General features: G+C 64.1%; 1 protein-coding gene across 1 annotated transcript; it reads left to right on the forward strand.

The window, feature by feature from the left end:
• The first annotated feature begins 6897 nt into the window (after nt 1–6897).
• Nucleotides 6898–12924, forward strand: MMP19 (matrix metallopeptidase 19). The gene is made up of 9 exons (XM_065419251.1): nt 6898–6990; nt 7954–8042; nt 8315–8445; nt 8824–9039; nt 9212–9457; nt 9894–10007; nt 10717–10881; nt 11016–11143; nt 12688–12924. Exons 1-9 carry the CDS (start codon nt 6898–6900, stop codon nt 12922–12924), a joined length of 1419 nt encoding a protein of 472 aa, XP_065275323.1.
• Nucleotides 12925–13210: the final 286 nt, after the last annotated feature.

The raw sequence follows: 13210 nt of genomic DNA on the forward strand, positions 1-13210 counted from the left end.
GGGGGGGCCCGGGAGGGAGACTCTGAACTGGACTCAATGCACGCAGGCGAATGAATTCTGCGAGCTGTGGTGACCTCGTTGGGCCCGGCTGGGTTTTTTGTTGGGTGCTGCCTGGTTTTTAAGAACAATTTTCCCAGCTATCGATGTTAGAAACTCGACAACTTTTCACATACCTCTCTCCTTTTTTATTATTTTCTTGGGGGGGGGGGGGGGAAGGCTGGGGGTGTCATAGGGAGGGGGTGGGCGGGGCTAGCACCCCACGGCTGTTTCCCCAGCCCCATAGGATTCCCAGGTCCTCAGTATTCTGTGTTCCAGCCACTCACTCCTCCTCTGATTTTTAAAAATGACGCAATAATAAAATTGCAGTAGTGACCTCGGTGTCTGGGATTTTATTTTTCCTTCTTCGAGCCAAGCTGCCTTCAGGCCCCCACAGAGTCTCGTTGGCTTCCCCGGAGAGTGCGTGCTCTGCGTGCTGGAGGGAAAGCCGAGAAAGCTGATGCCCGCCCCTCTCTCAGGAGAACACGCCCATCCTCCCGTCAGCCCCACAGTGTGGTAACGGCCTACCCAAAATGTGTGGCTACTCAGAGTAGATTGTGTAGCTTTCTGGAACATGGTGCTTTCTCTGTGGGAGCAGAGAACTAGTTAACAGTGCTGGCCCTTAACGGATCTTCACCAGCATCTGAGACCGCGCCCATTGGAATGACCCTCCAGCGATTGCTTCAGGCTCTCTGCAAACTCAGGAAGGTGCTGCTCTGTCTAGGTCCCATTTTCCAAGTTTTTTCTGTGCAAGTCTCACTGCTAAGAACAGTCGGGGGGGGGAGGGGGCTGACTGTGCCCCTGGCTAGTCCTTGGTGCGCCCCTGGGAAGGTGAGCGCAGCACTGCCTGTCTTGGGGGTATATTGGTGTAAGAGTAACTGGCTTGAGCCCTCTGTAAACGGGGACCTGCTCCGCCTGACACTGGCCACCAGGTGGCTCTGTAGGGACCGTCCAGTCCCTTGAGTATGGTGGGCTGCAGGCCTCCGGCTGAAAATGAGACCCTTGGTCACTGCTCTAGTGATGGGTGTTCCCCGGCACGCGAGAGCGAAATCTGAGCTGCCTCGTCCATTCGTGGAGTGCGGGCACTTGGGCGGGTTCTGCCAGCCCAGCCCAGCGGTCGTGGTGGACAGGAAGGTTTTGCCTTAGATGCAGGCTGGGGTGGGCCTTGCGTTTTGGGGGGTGCTGGACGCCAAGCCGCAGCGTAGCGCTGCTGGAGAGGTGAGGGCGGGTGTGTCCTGCTGCTGCAGACCCCAAAGGAAGCTTTGGATCACGATTTGTGTCTGGGGGAGGGGGTTATGAAGGGGTTTAAACAAAACCCTTCTGGGATTCTTGGCGGCTTCGCCAGGAGCTGAGGGAGTGAGGCCTCGATCCCCTTTGACTGGGCTCTCCAGAAGGCGGCCCGTGGCTCCTGCTCCCCTTCGCCTTGCTCTCAGAAGTGGCTGGAGAGCTTTGGCTGAAATTCCCAGGAGAATTCAGCAGGCAGCAGAGGCCGGGCATGGGATATTTCAGCTCGAGCGGTTAAAGCTTAGCCAAGTTCTAAGCAATGAAAACAGGGTCTTGTAATGGGAAAGGTCAGAAAACCTTGATCGGTCGTGCTACTGACTCGGGGCGTGGGGACTGGCTAATTGACAATGGCGACTTGCCTGGCCGTGACCCAGTGCCTAGATCCCCCTGGTGTGTTTGTCTTCTCCAACGCCCAGGCCTGGCAGTGCCCGTCTGCCTTTGTATGTGGGGATGCCAGTGGGAGCCCCTGGGAGCAACACCCAGCACGTTGGGCCCCCGATCACCTCTGGGGTGTAAAGTAATACAGGGCAGAGTCCTCTGCAAGCCACAGCTCCGCCCGCTCCACCCGCTATTGACCAGCCAGCCCCTCTTCAGCTCAAGCTGGTCCCGCGGTGACGCCGCCACCAGCGGCCTTCCCTGGCTGGCTGGCTGAGAGCCCGTGTGCGCTCCCACGCCGCAGCAGCTCAGCGAACCCGTCTCCCCTCTGGCTGCTCCTGCCCTGGGGCTGTGCTGCGCTGACGCACTCTGGGTTGTTGGTGCAGCCGGGTGTTCACAGGGCCTGGGCCGGAAGCTCCACCCCGTTAACAGGCTGTAAGTGGCACTGAGTCGGCTCGGTGCCGCAGAGGCAGCGCGTTAGCACGGCCAGGGAGAGGCGGTGCGGCATGCCTGGGAGGGGGAAGCAGGTTCTAGTGCTGACTTGGCCCCCGGAGACCTTGGGCAGGTGACTTGGCTGTGCCTCGGTTTCCCCAGCTGTGCAGTAACACAGCAGCTGCTAGAGTAGCTCAGAGCCAGGGTCCTTCTCGCCCCGTATCTCCCAGCGGAAGAACCCTGCAGCGGGTATGTGTGGGGTCATCTGCCCCCTTCCTCCCCAGCGCTTGGGAGCGATGGACGGGAAAGGGGGTGGGAACTGGGCGGACCGGGTGTGGGATGAGGGTTGCTAGGGGCAGCAGCCCCCCTGTGTCTCATGGGAACGATATGTCCCGTCCTCCCCTTCCCTTGCCCTCAACAAGCTGCAGCTGTGGGGCCAGGACAGCAGCCCCTGTGCATGACCCAACCCGGTGGTTTTCTGGGTGGCGACGGGTGTTTAGGGCACAGAATTGGTGACTAATTAAAAGCCGCACAGAACACAGCTTGTCTTGTTTGTTGCCATAGTGACCAGAGGGTGACTAAGTGGGAGAGATGCCAGGGTGACGGACACGGGTCTGGTCAGTGTCACTGCGCGGGCGGGGGGCGGGACGTCTCCTGGGCACACGGAGGGCAATTTGTTACCAGCATGGCTGCCGCTTTGGGAAACTGAGGTGCAGAGGGGGCGGGCGTGACTTGCCTGAACCCCTGCAGGGAGATGGCAGCAGGTCTAGGAACAGAACCCAGGTGTCCTGGCTCTCACTCAGCTTGTGATGACCCCTAGACTGCGTGGCTGGGCGGGGCCAAAGCAAGGGGAGAGCAGGGTCCTGTCAGGCTTGTCCTGTGGGAGGCTGGGGTGGTGGCAGCAGGGGCATGAACCCGCCATGGGGCTGCGGCCTGGGGCCCACTGCTGTGTAAATACTGGCCCATTTGCCGGCTCCTGCCCCACCTCTAGGGGAAAGAGGGGGGCTCTTGCTGGCTGTGGGATTAGACTCCCCGGCCTCCGGGACGTTGGTTGGTGTTGGGTGTGAAACCCCTCGCTGCGTCTATTCAAGCTGAGCTGGGGTTGGCACATGGGGTGACCTGACTGGGCTCCCCACCTCTGGGGACTGCACGAGGTCTGTTAACACCATGTGCTTGGGGGGTGGGGGGGGTACAGGCTATCCCGTCTCCCTGCAGCCCCTTCCAAGCGTGGGAACCCGTTAGCATTAATCGCTTTGAGAGCGGGGTCCCTGTGGGCCAGGCGCTGGGCAAACACAGACCAGGCCCTGTCCTGGAGAGCTAAAGGCGCAGACCCAGGTGGAAATGGGGAAACTGAGGCACGGTGCTGGGACAGTGACTTGCCTAAGAGCATGTAGAACCCAGGAGTCCAGACTCCCCCCCCCCCCCCCCCGGCGCTCTAACCACTGGACAGTGGGAGGAAAGCAGCTGAGTGGGTTGGAGCAGGGGCTTCATCTGGGCTGACGGCCCTGGAGCCGCGGCTGGGATACAAATGCCATTTGTCGTCCCCCTGCCCGCGCCCCCTCCAAGCCGCACTCTCCCGCTCAGTGACGTGCCCCCCCCCCCGGCTCCTCCCTCCCAGCCAGTCAGCTCTGGAGTTCCTGGCAGTGCTGGGTCACTGACTGCCCCTTGGCCCAGCCGCTCGCCCATGCCAATTGAACCAGCCCAAGGCGGGGGCGAGCCCCAGGGACCAGAATGGCCATGGGGGTGTTTGTTCGGCTTTTGTGCTTGAAGGTTAAACTGTTTCCTGGGGGCCGGGCTGGGCTGGACAGCTGGCCTGGGGTGGGGTGCTTGAAGGAAGTGCTGCCCAGGGGGGTTGGGGGGAGGTTGGGATTCCTGGGTTCTATCCCCAGCTGCGGGGTCTAGTGGTTAGAGCAGTGGGGGGCTGGGCCCCAGGACTCCTGGGTTCTATCCCCAGCTGTGGGAAGGGAGGGGGCTCTCGTGGGTTAGAGTAGAGGTGGGAGTGGGAGTGGGGAGGCCTAGTGGTTAAGGGCAGAGTTAGGACTCCTGGGTCCTCAGCAGGTTTTGGGGGAGGGGGTCTGAACGAGTTCTATCGGGGCATTTGTACTGTGTTCTGGAGTCCCACTCCAAGCTCCTGCCACTAACTTTCGCTGTGACAGTTTGGGTAAGGTCACGCCCCTCTGTGCCTCAGTTTCCCTGTGAGCACAGAGTGGCAGGGCCGCACTCTGCATCTCAGCCAGGTCTCTGGGCTCACCTCTAGGCAGGTGACTGGCTCTATAACTCATCCCTCCATTCCCTTCCCGCCTGCCTGGATGGCAGGGTCCATGGTACGTCCCTCTTTCACCCACGGTGCCCCGTCCTTCACTCCGGTTTGCCTCGCAGGGCTGGCATGGTGCCGGAGTCTGATCCCACGGGCCAGGCTGCGTCTCCCCGTCAGCTGAGGATGGCGGGAGCCCGGGAGTCGCGCCCTGATGGTTTTCTCAGCCGGGGGAGTTGGCAGGAGCCGGAAGCATGGAAAATACCCATCGTACAAAACACCAAATGTGGGGCAGAAGGGGGGAGCTGGGTGTGGGATCTGCTGTCCTGGCCCTCCCCCACCGCTGGTTGTCCCTGTCTGCCTCCCTACATCCCTCTGCAGCTTCAGCCAGGGTGGGGGTTCTGCCTCCCTACTGGCTCCGGCAGCTCTGCTGTGCAGGTGTTAACAGCTGCCACGTTCCACCCCAGAGGTGGCTGCATTTCAGTGGTGGTGGAACTGATTGCTATGTGGCCTCGTTGGCCCTTGTAACTTTTATCATAGCTAGGTCCTGTCCTTAGTCCTGTATGTATCTAACCCCCTTTAATCCTATGCCTCTGTCCGATCCTGTTGCGATGAGTTCCCCAGGTGAATTGTCCCATCACACCCCAATTCTTTCCCCCCTTCTGCGGGTGAGTGGAGGGGAAGGGGAACCCTTGAACTGCCCTGGTGCCCTCCCCCAATGCGCTGTGAAAGGGGGGAGCCCTCAGACTCAGGCCGCGCAGCAGCCAGTTGTGTAATGAGCAGGCGTGCATGTGGGGCTCACGTCGCCATGGCTGCGGCTGATTCACTACTGCCCGATCCCGGGGGGGACAGGCCAGAGACTGACAATGCTTGTCCCGAGGGACGGACGCTGGGGCCTTGCTGGGAGCCCTGGTCCTTTGTGCCGTTCTCCTGGCAGCTGTTCTGTGGCGCGGTTTGCTGGGCAAGGAGTGAGTCTGTGAGGAGAACAGGCTGGTGCGACCGACCGGTGCCCACGGGCGTCAGTGGGGCCAGAGCCCAGCTGGGGCGACCCGGCCGGTGCCCCACGGGCGTCAATGGGGCCAGAGCCCAGCCGGGGCGACCGACCGGTGCCCCACAGGCGTCATTGGGGCCAGAGCCCAGCCAGGGCGACCCGGCCGGTGCCCACGGGCGTCAGTGGGGCCAGAGCCCAGCCGGGGCGACCGACCGGTGCCCCACGGGCGTCAATGGGGCCAGAGCCCAGCCGGGGCGACCGACCGGTGCCCCACAGGCGTCATTGGGGCCAGAGCCCAGCCAGGGCGACCCGGCCGGTGCCCCACGGGCGTCAATGGGGCCAGAGCCCAGCCGGGGCGACCGACCGGTGCCCCACAGGCGTCATTGGGGCCAGAGCCCAGCCAGGGCGACCCGGCCGGTGCCCCACGGGCGTCAATGGGGCCAGAGCCCAGCCGGGGCGACCGACCGGTGCCCACGGGCGTCAGTGGGGCCAGAGCCCAGCTGGGGCGACCGACCGGTGCCCCACAGGCGTCAATGGGGCCAGAGCCCAGCCAGGGCGACCCGGCCGGTGCCCCACGGGCGTCAATGGGGCCAGAGCCCAGCCGGGGCGACCGACCGGTGCCCCACAGGCGTCATTGGGGCCAGAGCCCAGCCAGGGCGACCCGGCCGGTGCCCCATGGGCGTCAATGGGGCCAGAGCCCAGCCGGGGCGACCGACCGGTGCCCCACAGGCGTCAATGGGGCCAGAGCCCAGCCGGGGTGACCCAGCTGGTGCCCCACTGACTTCACCAGCTTTACACCCACTGGGGCCCTGGGGGATGGGTCCCAGCTGGTTCCTAGGGGCACGTTGCAGACCCCCAGCAGCTGACCCCAGTGGGCTGGAGAGATCATGGCGGTGTGGGGGCTGTCCGGGCTGGGGGCAAAGGGTCAATTCCACAGGCTTGTTGAACTCTGTTTTGCTCCCAATGTCAGGCCCGGGGGACACTTGAGAGCATCCCAGAGGAGTAACCTGGGCCGGGCTTGGGCAGCATCTCACAGGGAGAGGACGTGAGGGGAAACTGAGGCCTGGGGGCGGGGCTGTGGTTGTCCCAGGGTCACGCAGCAGAGCCAGGATTAGAACCCAGGAGTCCTGTGTCCTATTCTGGTGCCCAAACCGCGCAGGGCAGAGACTGCCCCATGCTCTGTGTCTGTGCAGCCCCTGGTCCAGCGGGCCCTGCGCTGGGTCGGTCCGTCATGCAGCCCGCTCGGGAAGGGGTTAACTGTCTGTCCCCCCCCTCCGGGGGGGGGCTCTGGCCTGCGGTTGCAACATGGTTTAGTTTGGAATGAGTCATCCGGGCTGTTCAAGGTTTATAAACTTGGGAAAGGGGCGGGAGGGCTGGAGAGGAGCGAAGGGCCGCTGGGAACCCGGCGGGCAGGAGGGGACGAGGGACCAGGCCCAGAAAGACGGTTTCCAAGGGCTCAGAGGAGTGTCTAGTGCCCCCTCTTAGAAACCGCCATTGGCCGGTGCTGCTAGAGGCTCCGCTGAGGATGATTGGGCTGGAGCTGCTCTGCAAGGTCTGTGCCCTCGCCCTCTTCGCCAGCACCGCTGCCAGCGACCCCTCGGAGGAGCAGGAAGCTGTGGTGAGTCGGGGCCGGGGGTGTTCTCGTGCCCCAGAGTGAGCACCAGCTCCGGGGCCCAGCCGGGATGGTGCTGGGGGGACCGGGGATGGGGCGGAATGGTGCCGGTGCCCCCCAATCCCCATCCCATTCCTGGGATCCCGCCCAGCTCTGCCGGTGCCCCTCACTCCCGCCCCGCGGCCCCCTGTTATCCAGAGCTGGGGGATGGGGAGCTCTCACCAACCCTGATCTGACAATCCTCCGGGGCTCCCCCAACCCAGCCCTGCCAGCGTTCCCACGCCAGCCCCGGGACTTGTTTCAATCTGTGCTGGGGACGGGGCCACCTACCAGTGCAGAGCCCACCCACGTGCCAGGGCGTTGCAGCGTGGCTGGGCCAACATGGCAGCGACCCCAGGCTGGACACCACGGTTCCTCCCAGGCTGGGAGAGAACAGTGTCACCACATGGCCAGGCCCCCCGCTGACGTGCCAAGTAGGCCGTAGGAATTTCCTGTCCGCTTGTTCACCCAGCTGTGCGGGCCACGCAGGCCTTGGCCAGGACGCCTGGGTTCTATCCCTGGCTGGGAGGGGAGTGGGGTCTAGTGGTTAGAGCAAGGGGACTGGGAGCCAGGACTGTGGGGTTCTGTCCCCGGCTCTGGCACTGACCTGAGGCAAGTCTCTTCCCCACTGCCTCAGTTTCCCCATCTGTATAATGGAGACAATGATCCCACACACACACCCTGGGGGGCTGTGAACCTTCATTAAAGGGACAGCGTTTTGAGCTCCTCAAAGCATTATGGGAAATGCCAGCCTCTAAGTGCCCAGGCGTGAGATCACGCAGCTCATCTCTTGCCAGGCCCAGAGCCTGGAGGTGGCGCTGCACCCCTCTGGCCAGGGCCCTGTTTCCCACCCGCGTAGCGATGCCCAGGTCCCTGGGGGCCGGACGTGTCCCGCTGACCCATGTCCCTTCCCCCCCCCCCCCCCCCCAGCGTTACCTGCTGCAGTTCGGGTATTTGCAGAAGCCGCTGGAGAGGCTGACGGACGAGTTCACCGAGGCCGAGCTCACCGAGGCCGTGAGGTAACGCGGGTGCCAAGCACCCTAGGAGGGGCCAGGGCCGGGCTGGGGCACATGGGCACAGCTGGGGCCGGAGCCCGGGCGTGGCTGGTGGTCGGAGTCCCAGCGGGGCGTGTGCGTGACCAGAGCCACGCTGCCCCCTGGGCATGCTGGGCCGTACCCGATGTCCCTGGCACCCCCCAGCCTGCGCCATGGGGGAGCTGGTCTCTTCGAGGCCCCATCCCTCGAGCGTCGAGGCCCCAGCTGAACCTGCCATCTGTGCCCCCCGCGTCCAGGTCTTTCCAGCTGGCCTCCGAGCTGCCCGCCACCGGCCTCCTCGATGATGCCACCCTGGAGCAGATGAGGCAGCCGCGCTGCGGGGTCGAGGACCCCTTCAACCAGAAAACCCTCAAGTACCTGCTGCTGGGTGAGGGGCGGACGGACGGACCCCAGTGCAGCCAGTGGGGGTGGGGGGAGCTGAGTGCTGGGCCGCCTGGCGGGCTCGGGGTTACGGCTGGCGTTAGAGTCGTGTTGGGTTGGGGTCGAGGTTACGGAGCTAGGGATGGGCGGGGGTCAGGTCGGCATTATGGGGCTAGGCCCAGAGGTGGAGGGGAAGGTGATGGAGCCAGCATCAGGGTGTCCCTTCGACCCCGAATGCCAGGGCAGGGCAGGGCTGGCCCTCTCCTGCCGCTGGGCACCGAGGGGTGGAAGCCGGGTCCCAGCGTTCCCTGTGGCCTCGGAAGGAGGCTGGGGGCCCCCATCCCTTCCCCGCTGGCAAAGCCGCTCTCCTCCCTCTGCCCCCCAGGCCGCTGGCGCAGGAAGAACCTGACCTACCGGCTCTACCGCTACACACGCGACATGGGGGCCAGCGCTACCCGCGAGGCCATCCAGGCCGCCTTCGGGTACTGGAGCGACGTGGCTCCGCTGACCTTCCGGGAGGTGCGGCACGGCCCAGCCGACATCCGCATCTCCTTCCACGGCGCCACCTCCTGGACCTGCTCCCGCCCCTTCGACGGACCTGGTACGCGGAGCCGCCCGGGCGCGGGGAGGGCAGGGTCGGGGTGAGCGGCCGCCTGGTTCCAGGAGGGGGCGCTCTCACGAGCAGGCCGTACTGCCCCCAGTGTGCGGCAGGGAGCTGGGCGGGGGGCTCAGTCGGGATGGGGGAGCCGCCCTCATAGTGTCTCCGGGCACAGGGAAGGTGCTGGCTCACGCCGACGTCCCAGAGGAGGGCACGGTGCACTTCGACGAGGACGAGCTGTGGACGGAGGGGACGTACCGTGGCGTCAACCTGCGCATCATTGCGGCCCACGAGATCGGGCACGCCCTGGGCCTGGGCCACTCCCGCTACCCCACGGCCCTCATGGCCCCCGTCTACGGCGGCTACCGGCCCCACTTCCGCCTGCACTTCGATGACATCGACGGCATCCGGGCCCTGTACGGTGAGGGACGCCGGGGCTAGCTCAGGGGTTTGAGCGTTGGCCTGCTAAACCCAGGGTTGGAAGTTCAATCCTTGAGGGGGCCATTTGGGGATTGGTCCTGCTTTGAGCAGGGGGTTGGACTAGACCCCCCTGAGGTCCCTTCCAACCCTGCTAGTCTATGAAAATCTCCCCTGCCCCGGGTCCTTCCCCTCCCACAGTATCCCACTGGCTCTGTCCCCCACCCCGAGTCCTGCTGGGCCTGGTATTCCCACACCCCTCTGGCGTTCCATGGGGGGACCCCACTTCTCCTTGCCATGCTCTGCCTGCCGGGCCCCGCCTCCTGCCCCACATGTCTGTCTGGGTTCAGCTCCCCTTTCCCCGTGCCCTCCAGGAGCCCCTGCAGCCCCCAGCTGGCCTGTAACGGGCCAGAATAACCACTGTCTGGTGTTACTTTCAGGCAAAAAGACTCCCCCAGTGATGCCGTCCAGGACCCTCCCACCTACCACCTCCAGCCTGCCGCCCACCAAGGTGCCCGACCCCTGCGCCGACGGCTTGGACGCCCTGATGTTCGGTGAGCCGGCGGGGCTCTTTCGTGGGGGAACTCCCAACGGGCTGGGAAAGAGAAGGGACCAAAGCCCCCTGGATTCTCCGGGGTTGGTGCCCGGGGACGGAGACGATGCTGGGCGTTCGGGGAGGGCTGCGAATGGCCCAGGGAGGGCGTTAATATAAAATAATGGAGCCAACGGGCATCGGAACTGGGCCAGCGGCTGCAGACAGCCTGAGCTGAAATGGAGCCGGGGGGGTGAGCAGGATGAGTGGGTTTATGACTCTTTGGCCAGGTAGCACCCACCTAAAAATCAGCCCGCGCCCCCTTCGCTAACGGCCGCTGAATTAACGGCCATCCACCGTCTGGCTCACCGTGGGCTCAGACCAGATCCTGTGTAAACCCCGCACCAGCGGAGCGAGCGTTTGCCAGCCCAGTCCCGGGAGCTAAAACGTGCGCAAACCAGTACGGCCCAGCCCGTTAGCAGCAGGGCCTGGGGCTGGGCCCCGACGTGCCTGAGGGGCCCCAGGCCAAGGGAGGAAATAGGTTTTGGGGGCGATTTACATGATGACCCATCTCTGTACAAAGACAAGTGCGTCATCGCTCCAGGCTGCGCTGCCCCCCCTCCCCCCGTGAGCCTGGCCCCGAGCTCAGGCACGTCCCCCCAGTGCCCCACATCTGTGAGGTTGGGGGCCGCCCACCGGGCATTAACCCTTTGCTCCCCTCTGCCTCCCAGGCCCGTATGAGCAGACCTACGCCTTCAGGGGGGGCTACGTCTGGACCGTGACGGATTTCGGGACCGGCCCCCTGAAGGAGATCCCGGCCCTGTGGAAGGGGCTCCCGGGGCAGCTGGATGCGGCCGTGCACTCCCCACGCACCGGCAGGAGCTACTTCTTCAAAGGTGGGGGAGCCTTGCCGGGGGTGTCAGAACGAGTGGTGGAAGGGGCACAGTAGGTGGGGGGGAGCTGCTTGTGGGCCTGGCTTTGGGCACCATTCTGCATCGCAGACATCCCCCCCCCCCCACTTCTGCCGCAGGTGACAAGGTCTGGAGGTACCGAGGCTTCCAGCTGGACCCTGGCTACCCCAAGGCCCTGACCCGGGTCCCGGCCAAGATCGACGCCGCCTTCTACTGGCCGGGGAACAAGAAGATCTTCCTCTTCAAGGTAAGCGGTGGGCCCCGGGTCCTGCTGATCTCTCTGAAGGTCCCCGGCCTGGGTGCCCCCTCCAGCCCCAGCCTCCCCTCTGAGCCCTGAGCCAGGCCCCTCCCAGCCCAGGCAGCTCCTGCCCACTCCGGCTTTAGGACCCAGCAAGCGGAGCCGGCTGGGGCGGGAATTCCCAGCCCCGCCCCCTCGTCCTGCCAGCCCCGCCCCCTCGTCCTGCCAGCCCCGCCCCCTCGTCCTGCCAGCCCCGCCCCCTCGTCCTGCCAGCCCCTTGGGGCAGGGAGCTTTGGGTCCTGCCTTTCGCCTTGTGCCCAGCTGCCTCTGTCCTGAGGGCGGGTTGATCCCAGGACAGGAGGATGCTGGTTGGCTGGAAAAGGACAGGCGTAACCACTCAGCCAATGGCAACGCCAAGGACCAGTGCAGAGTCCTGCACTTAGGACGGAAGAATCCCACGAACCGCTACAGACGAGGGACCGAATGGCTAGGAAGCAGTTCTGCAGAAAAGGACCTAGGGGTCACAGTGGACGAGAAGCTGGATATGAGTCGACAGTGTGCTCTTGTTGCCAAGAAGGCTAATGGCATTTTGGGCTGTATAAGTGGGGGCATTGCCAGCAGATCGAGGAACGTGATCGTTCCCCTTTATTCGACATTGGTGAGGCCTCATCTGGAGTACTGTGTCCAGTTTTGGGCCCCCCACTAGAAGAAGGATGTGGACAAATTGGAGAGAGTCCAGCGGAGGGCAACAAAAATGATTAGGGGGCTGGAGCACATGACTTATGAGGAGAGGCTGAGGGAACTGGGGTTATTTAGTCTGCAGAAGAGAAGAGTGAGGGGGGATTTGATAGCTGCTTTCAACTACCTGAAGGGGGCTTCCAAAGAGGTTGGAGCTCGGCTGTTCTCAGTGGTGGCAGATGACAGAACAAGGAGCAATGGTCTCAAGTTGCAGTGGGGGAGGTTTAGGTTGGATATCAGGAAACACTATTTCACTAGGAGGGTGGTGAAGCACTGGAATGGGTCCCGTAGGGAGGTGGTGGAATCTCCTTCCTTGGAGGTTTTCAAGGCCCGGCTTGACAAAGCCCTGTCTGGGATGATTTAGTTGGGGATTGGTCCTGCTTTGAGCAGGGGGTTGGACTAGATACCTCCTGAGGTCCCTTCCAACCCTGATATTCTATGAACGCAACCCTGATATTTGTAGGACCACGCCCCTCCTCACGGGCGATATACCAGAGCCTGGGCCCAGAGCATTCTGGGAAGTGTAGTTCACATCTTGCAGTCTCCTTCCCCTGGGGCCCTGGAACTGTGTAGCCATTTCCAAGCTGGTCCTGAGGGACACTCCCCCCCCCCCCCCCCCCCCGCAGCATCCTGCCAGATGCATTCTGGGAGAATCCTTCTGGCATGTTGTCGGCTCCAAGCCAGGAGCTGGGCAAAGGCGGCTCACCAGCCAGCACTGCCTGGCAGGACCAGGGGCTGGTACCCGGTGTGGGGGAGGGGACCTAGCCCTGGCGAGCCAAGCCGCCAGCCCCCCTCTGCTTTGCCTTCCTGCTCAGGGCACCGGCTACTGGCAGTGGGACGAGCTGGCCTGGAGCGACTTTGGCGGCTACCCCAGGAAGATCTCCAAGCTGTTCACCGGGGTGCCCTCCCACCTGGACGCGGCCGTGGCCTGGGAGAACGGCCGGGTCTATTTCTTCAAGGGGGACCAGTACTGGCGGGTGAACGCGCAGCTGCGGGTGGAGAAGGGGTACCCGCTGAGCACGGCCGAGCGCTGGATGCACTGTGAGACCTAGGCGCCCCCGCGGGATGGGCCCGGATGCCCTGGGATCGGGGCCACAGGGGATGGAGAAGAGAAGGGGGAGAGGGGGGTTTAATGGGCCAGAGGCGCCACCTGCAGGCAGCTGGCAGGAACGGCACAGGGACAGGACATCAGGGGGGTGGGGAGGGATGGGGGCCTTGCCCGGGCACTGTACCCCTGGGAGCCGCTGCTCCCTCCCTGCACAATAAACCCCATCCCCTGTGCATCATGGTGACCCTGCGAGCTCTGTGCCAGGGCAGCGTGGGGCTGGGCCTCCCAGG

This window comes from Emys orbicularis, chromosome 19, assembly GCF_028017835.1.
Source record: "Emys orbicularis isolate rEmyOrb1 chromosome 19, rEmyOrb1.hap1, whole genome shotgun sequence".
Lineage (NCBI taxonomy): Eukaryota > Metazoa > Chordata > Testudines > Emydidae > Emys > Emys orbicularis.

Excerpts from the sequence above, each read along its gene's own strand:
- MMP19 (XM_065419251.1), top strand. The coding sequence starts at position 6,898 with ATGATTGGGCTGGAGCTGCTCTGCAAGGTCTGTGCCCTCGCCCTCTTC. Across the intron at positions 8,043-8,314 it reads GAGCTCACCGAGGCCGTGAG|GTCTTTCCAGCTGGCCTCCG; the intron begins GTAACGCGGGTG and ends CCCCGCGTCCAG. Across the intron at positions 10,008-10,716 it reads CTTGGACGCCCTGATGTTCG|GCCCGTATGAGCAGACCTAC; the intron begins GTGAGCCGGCGG and ends TCTGCCTCCCAG.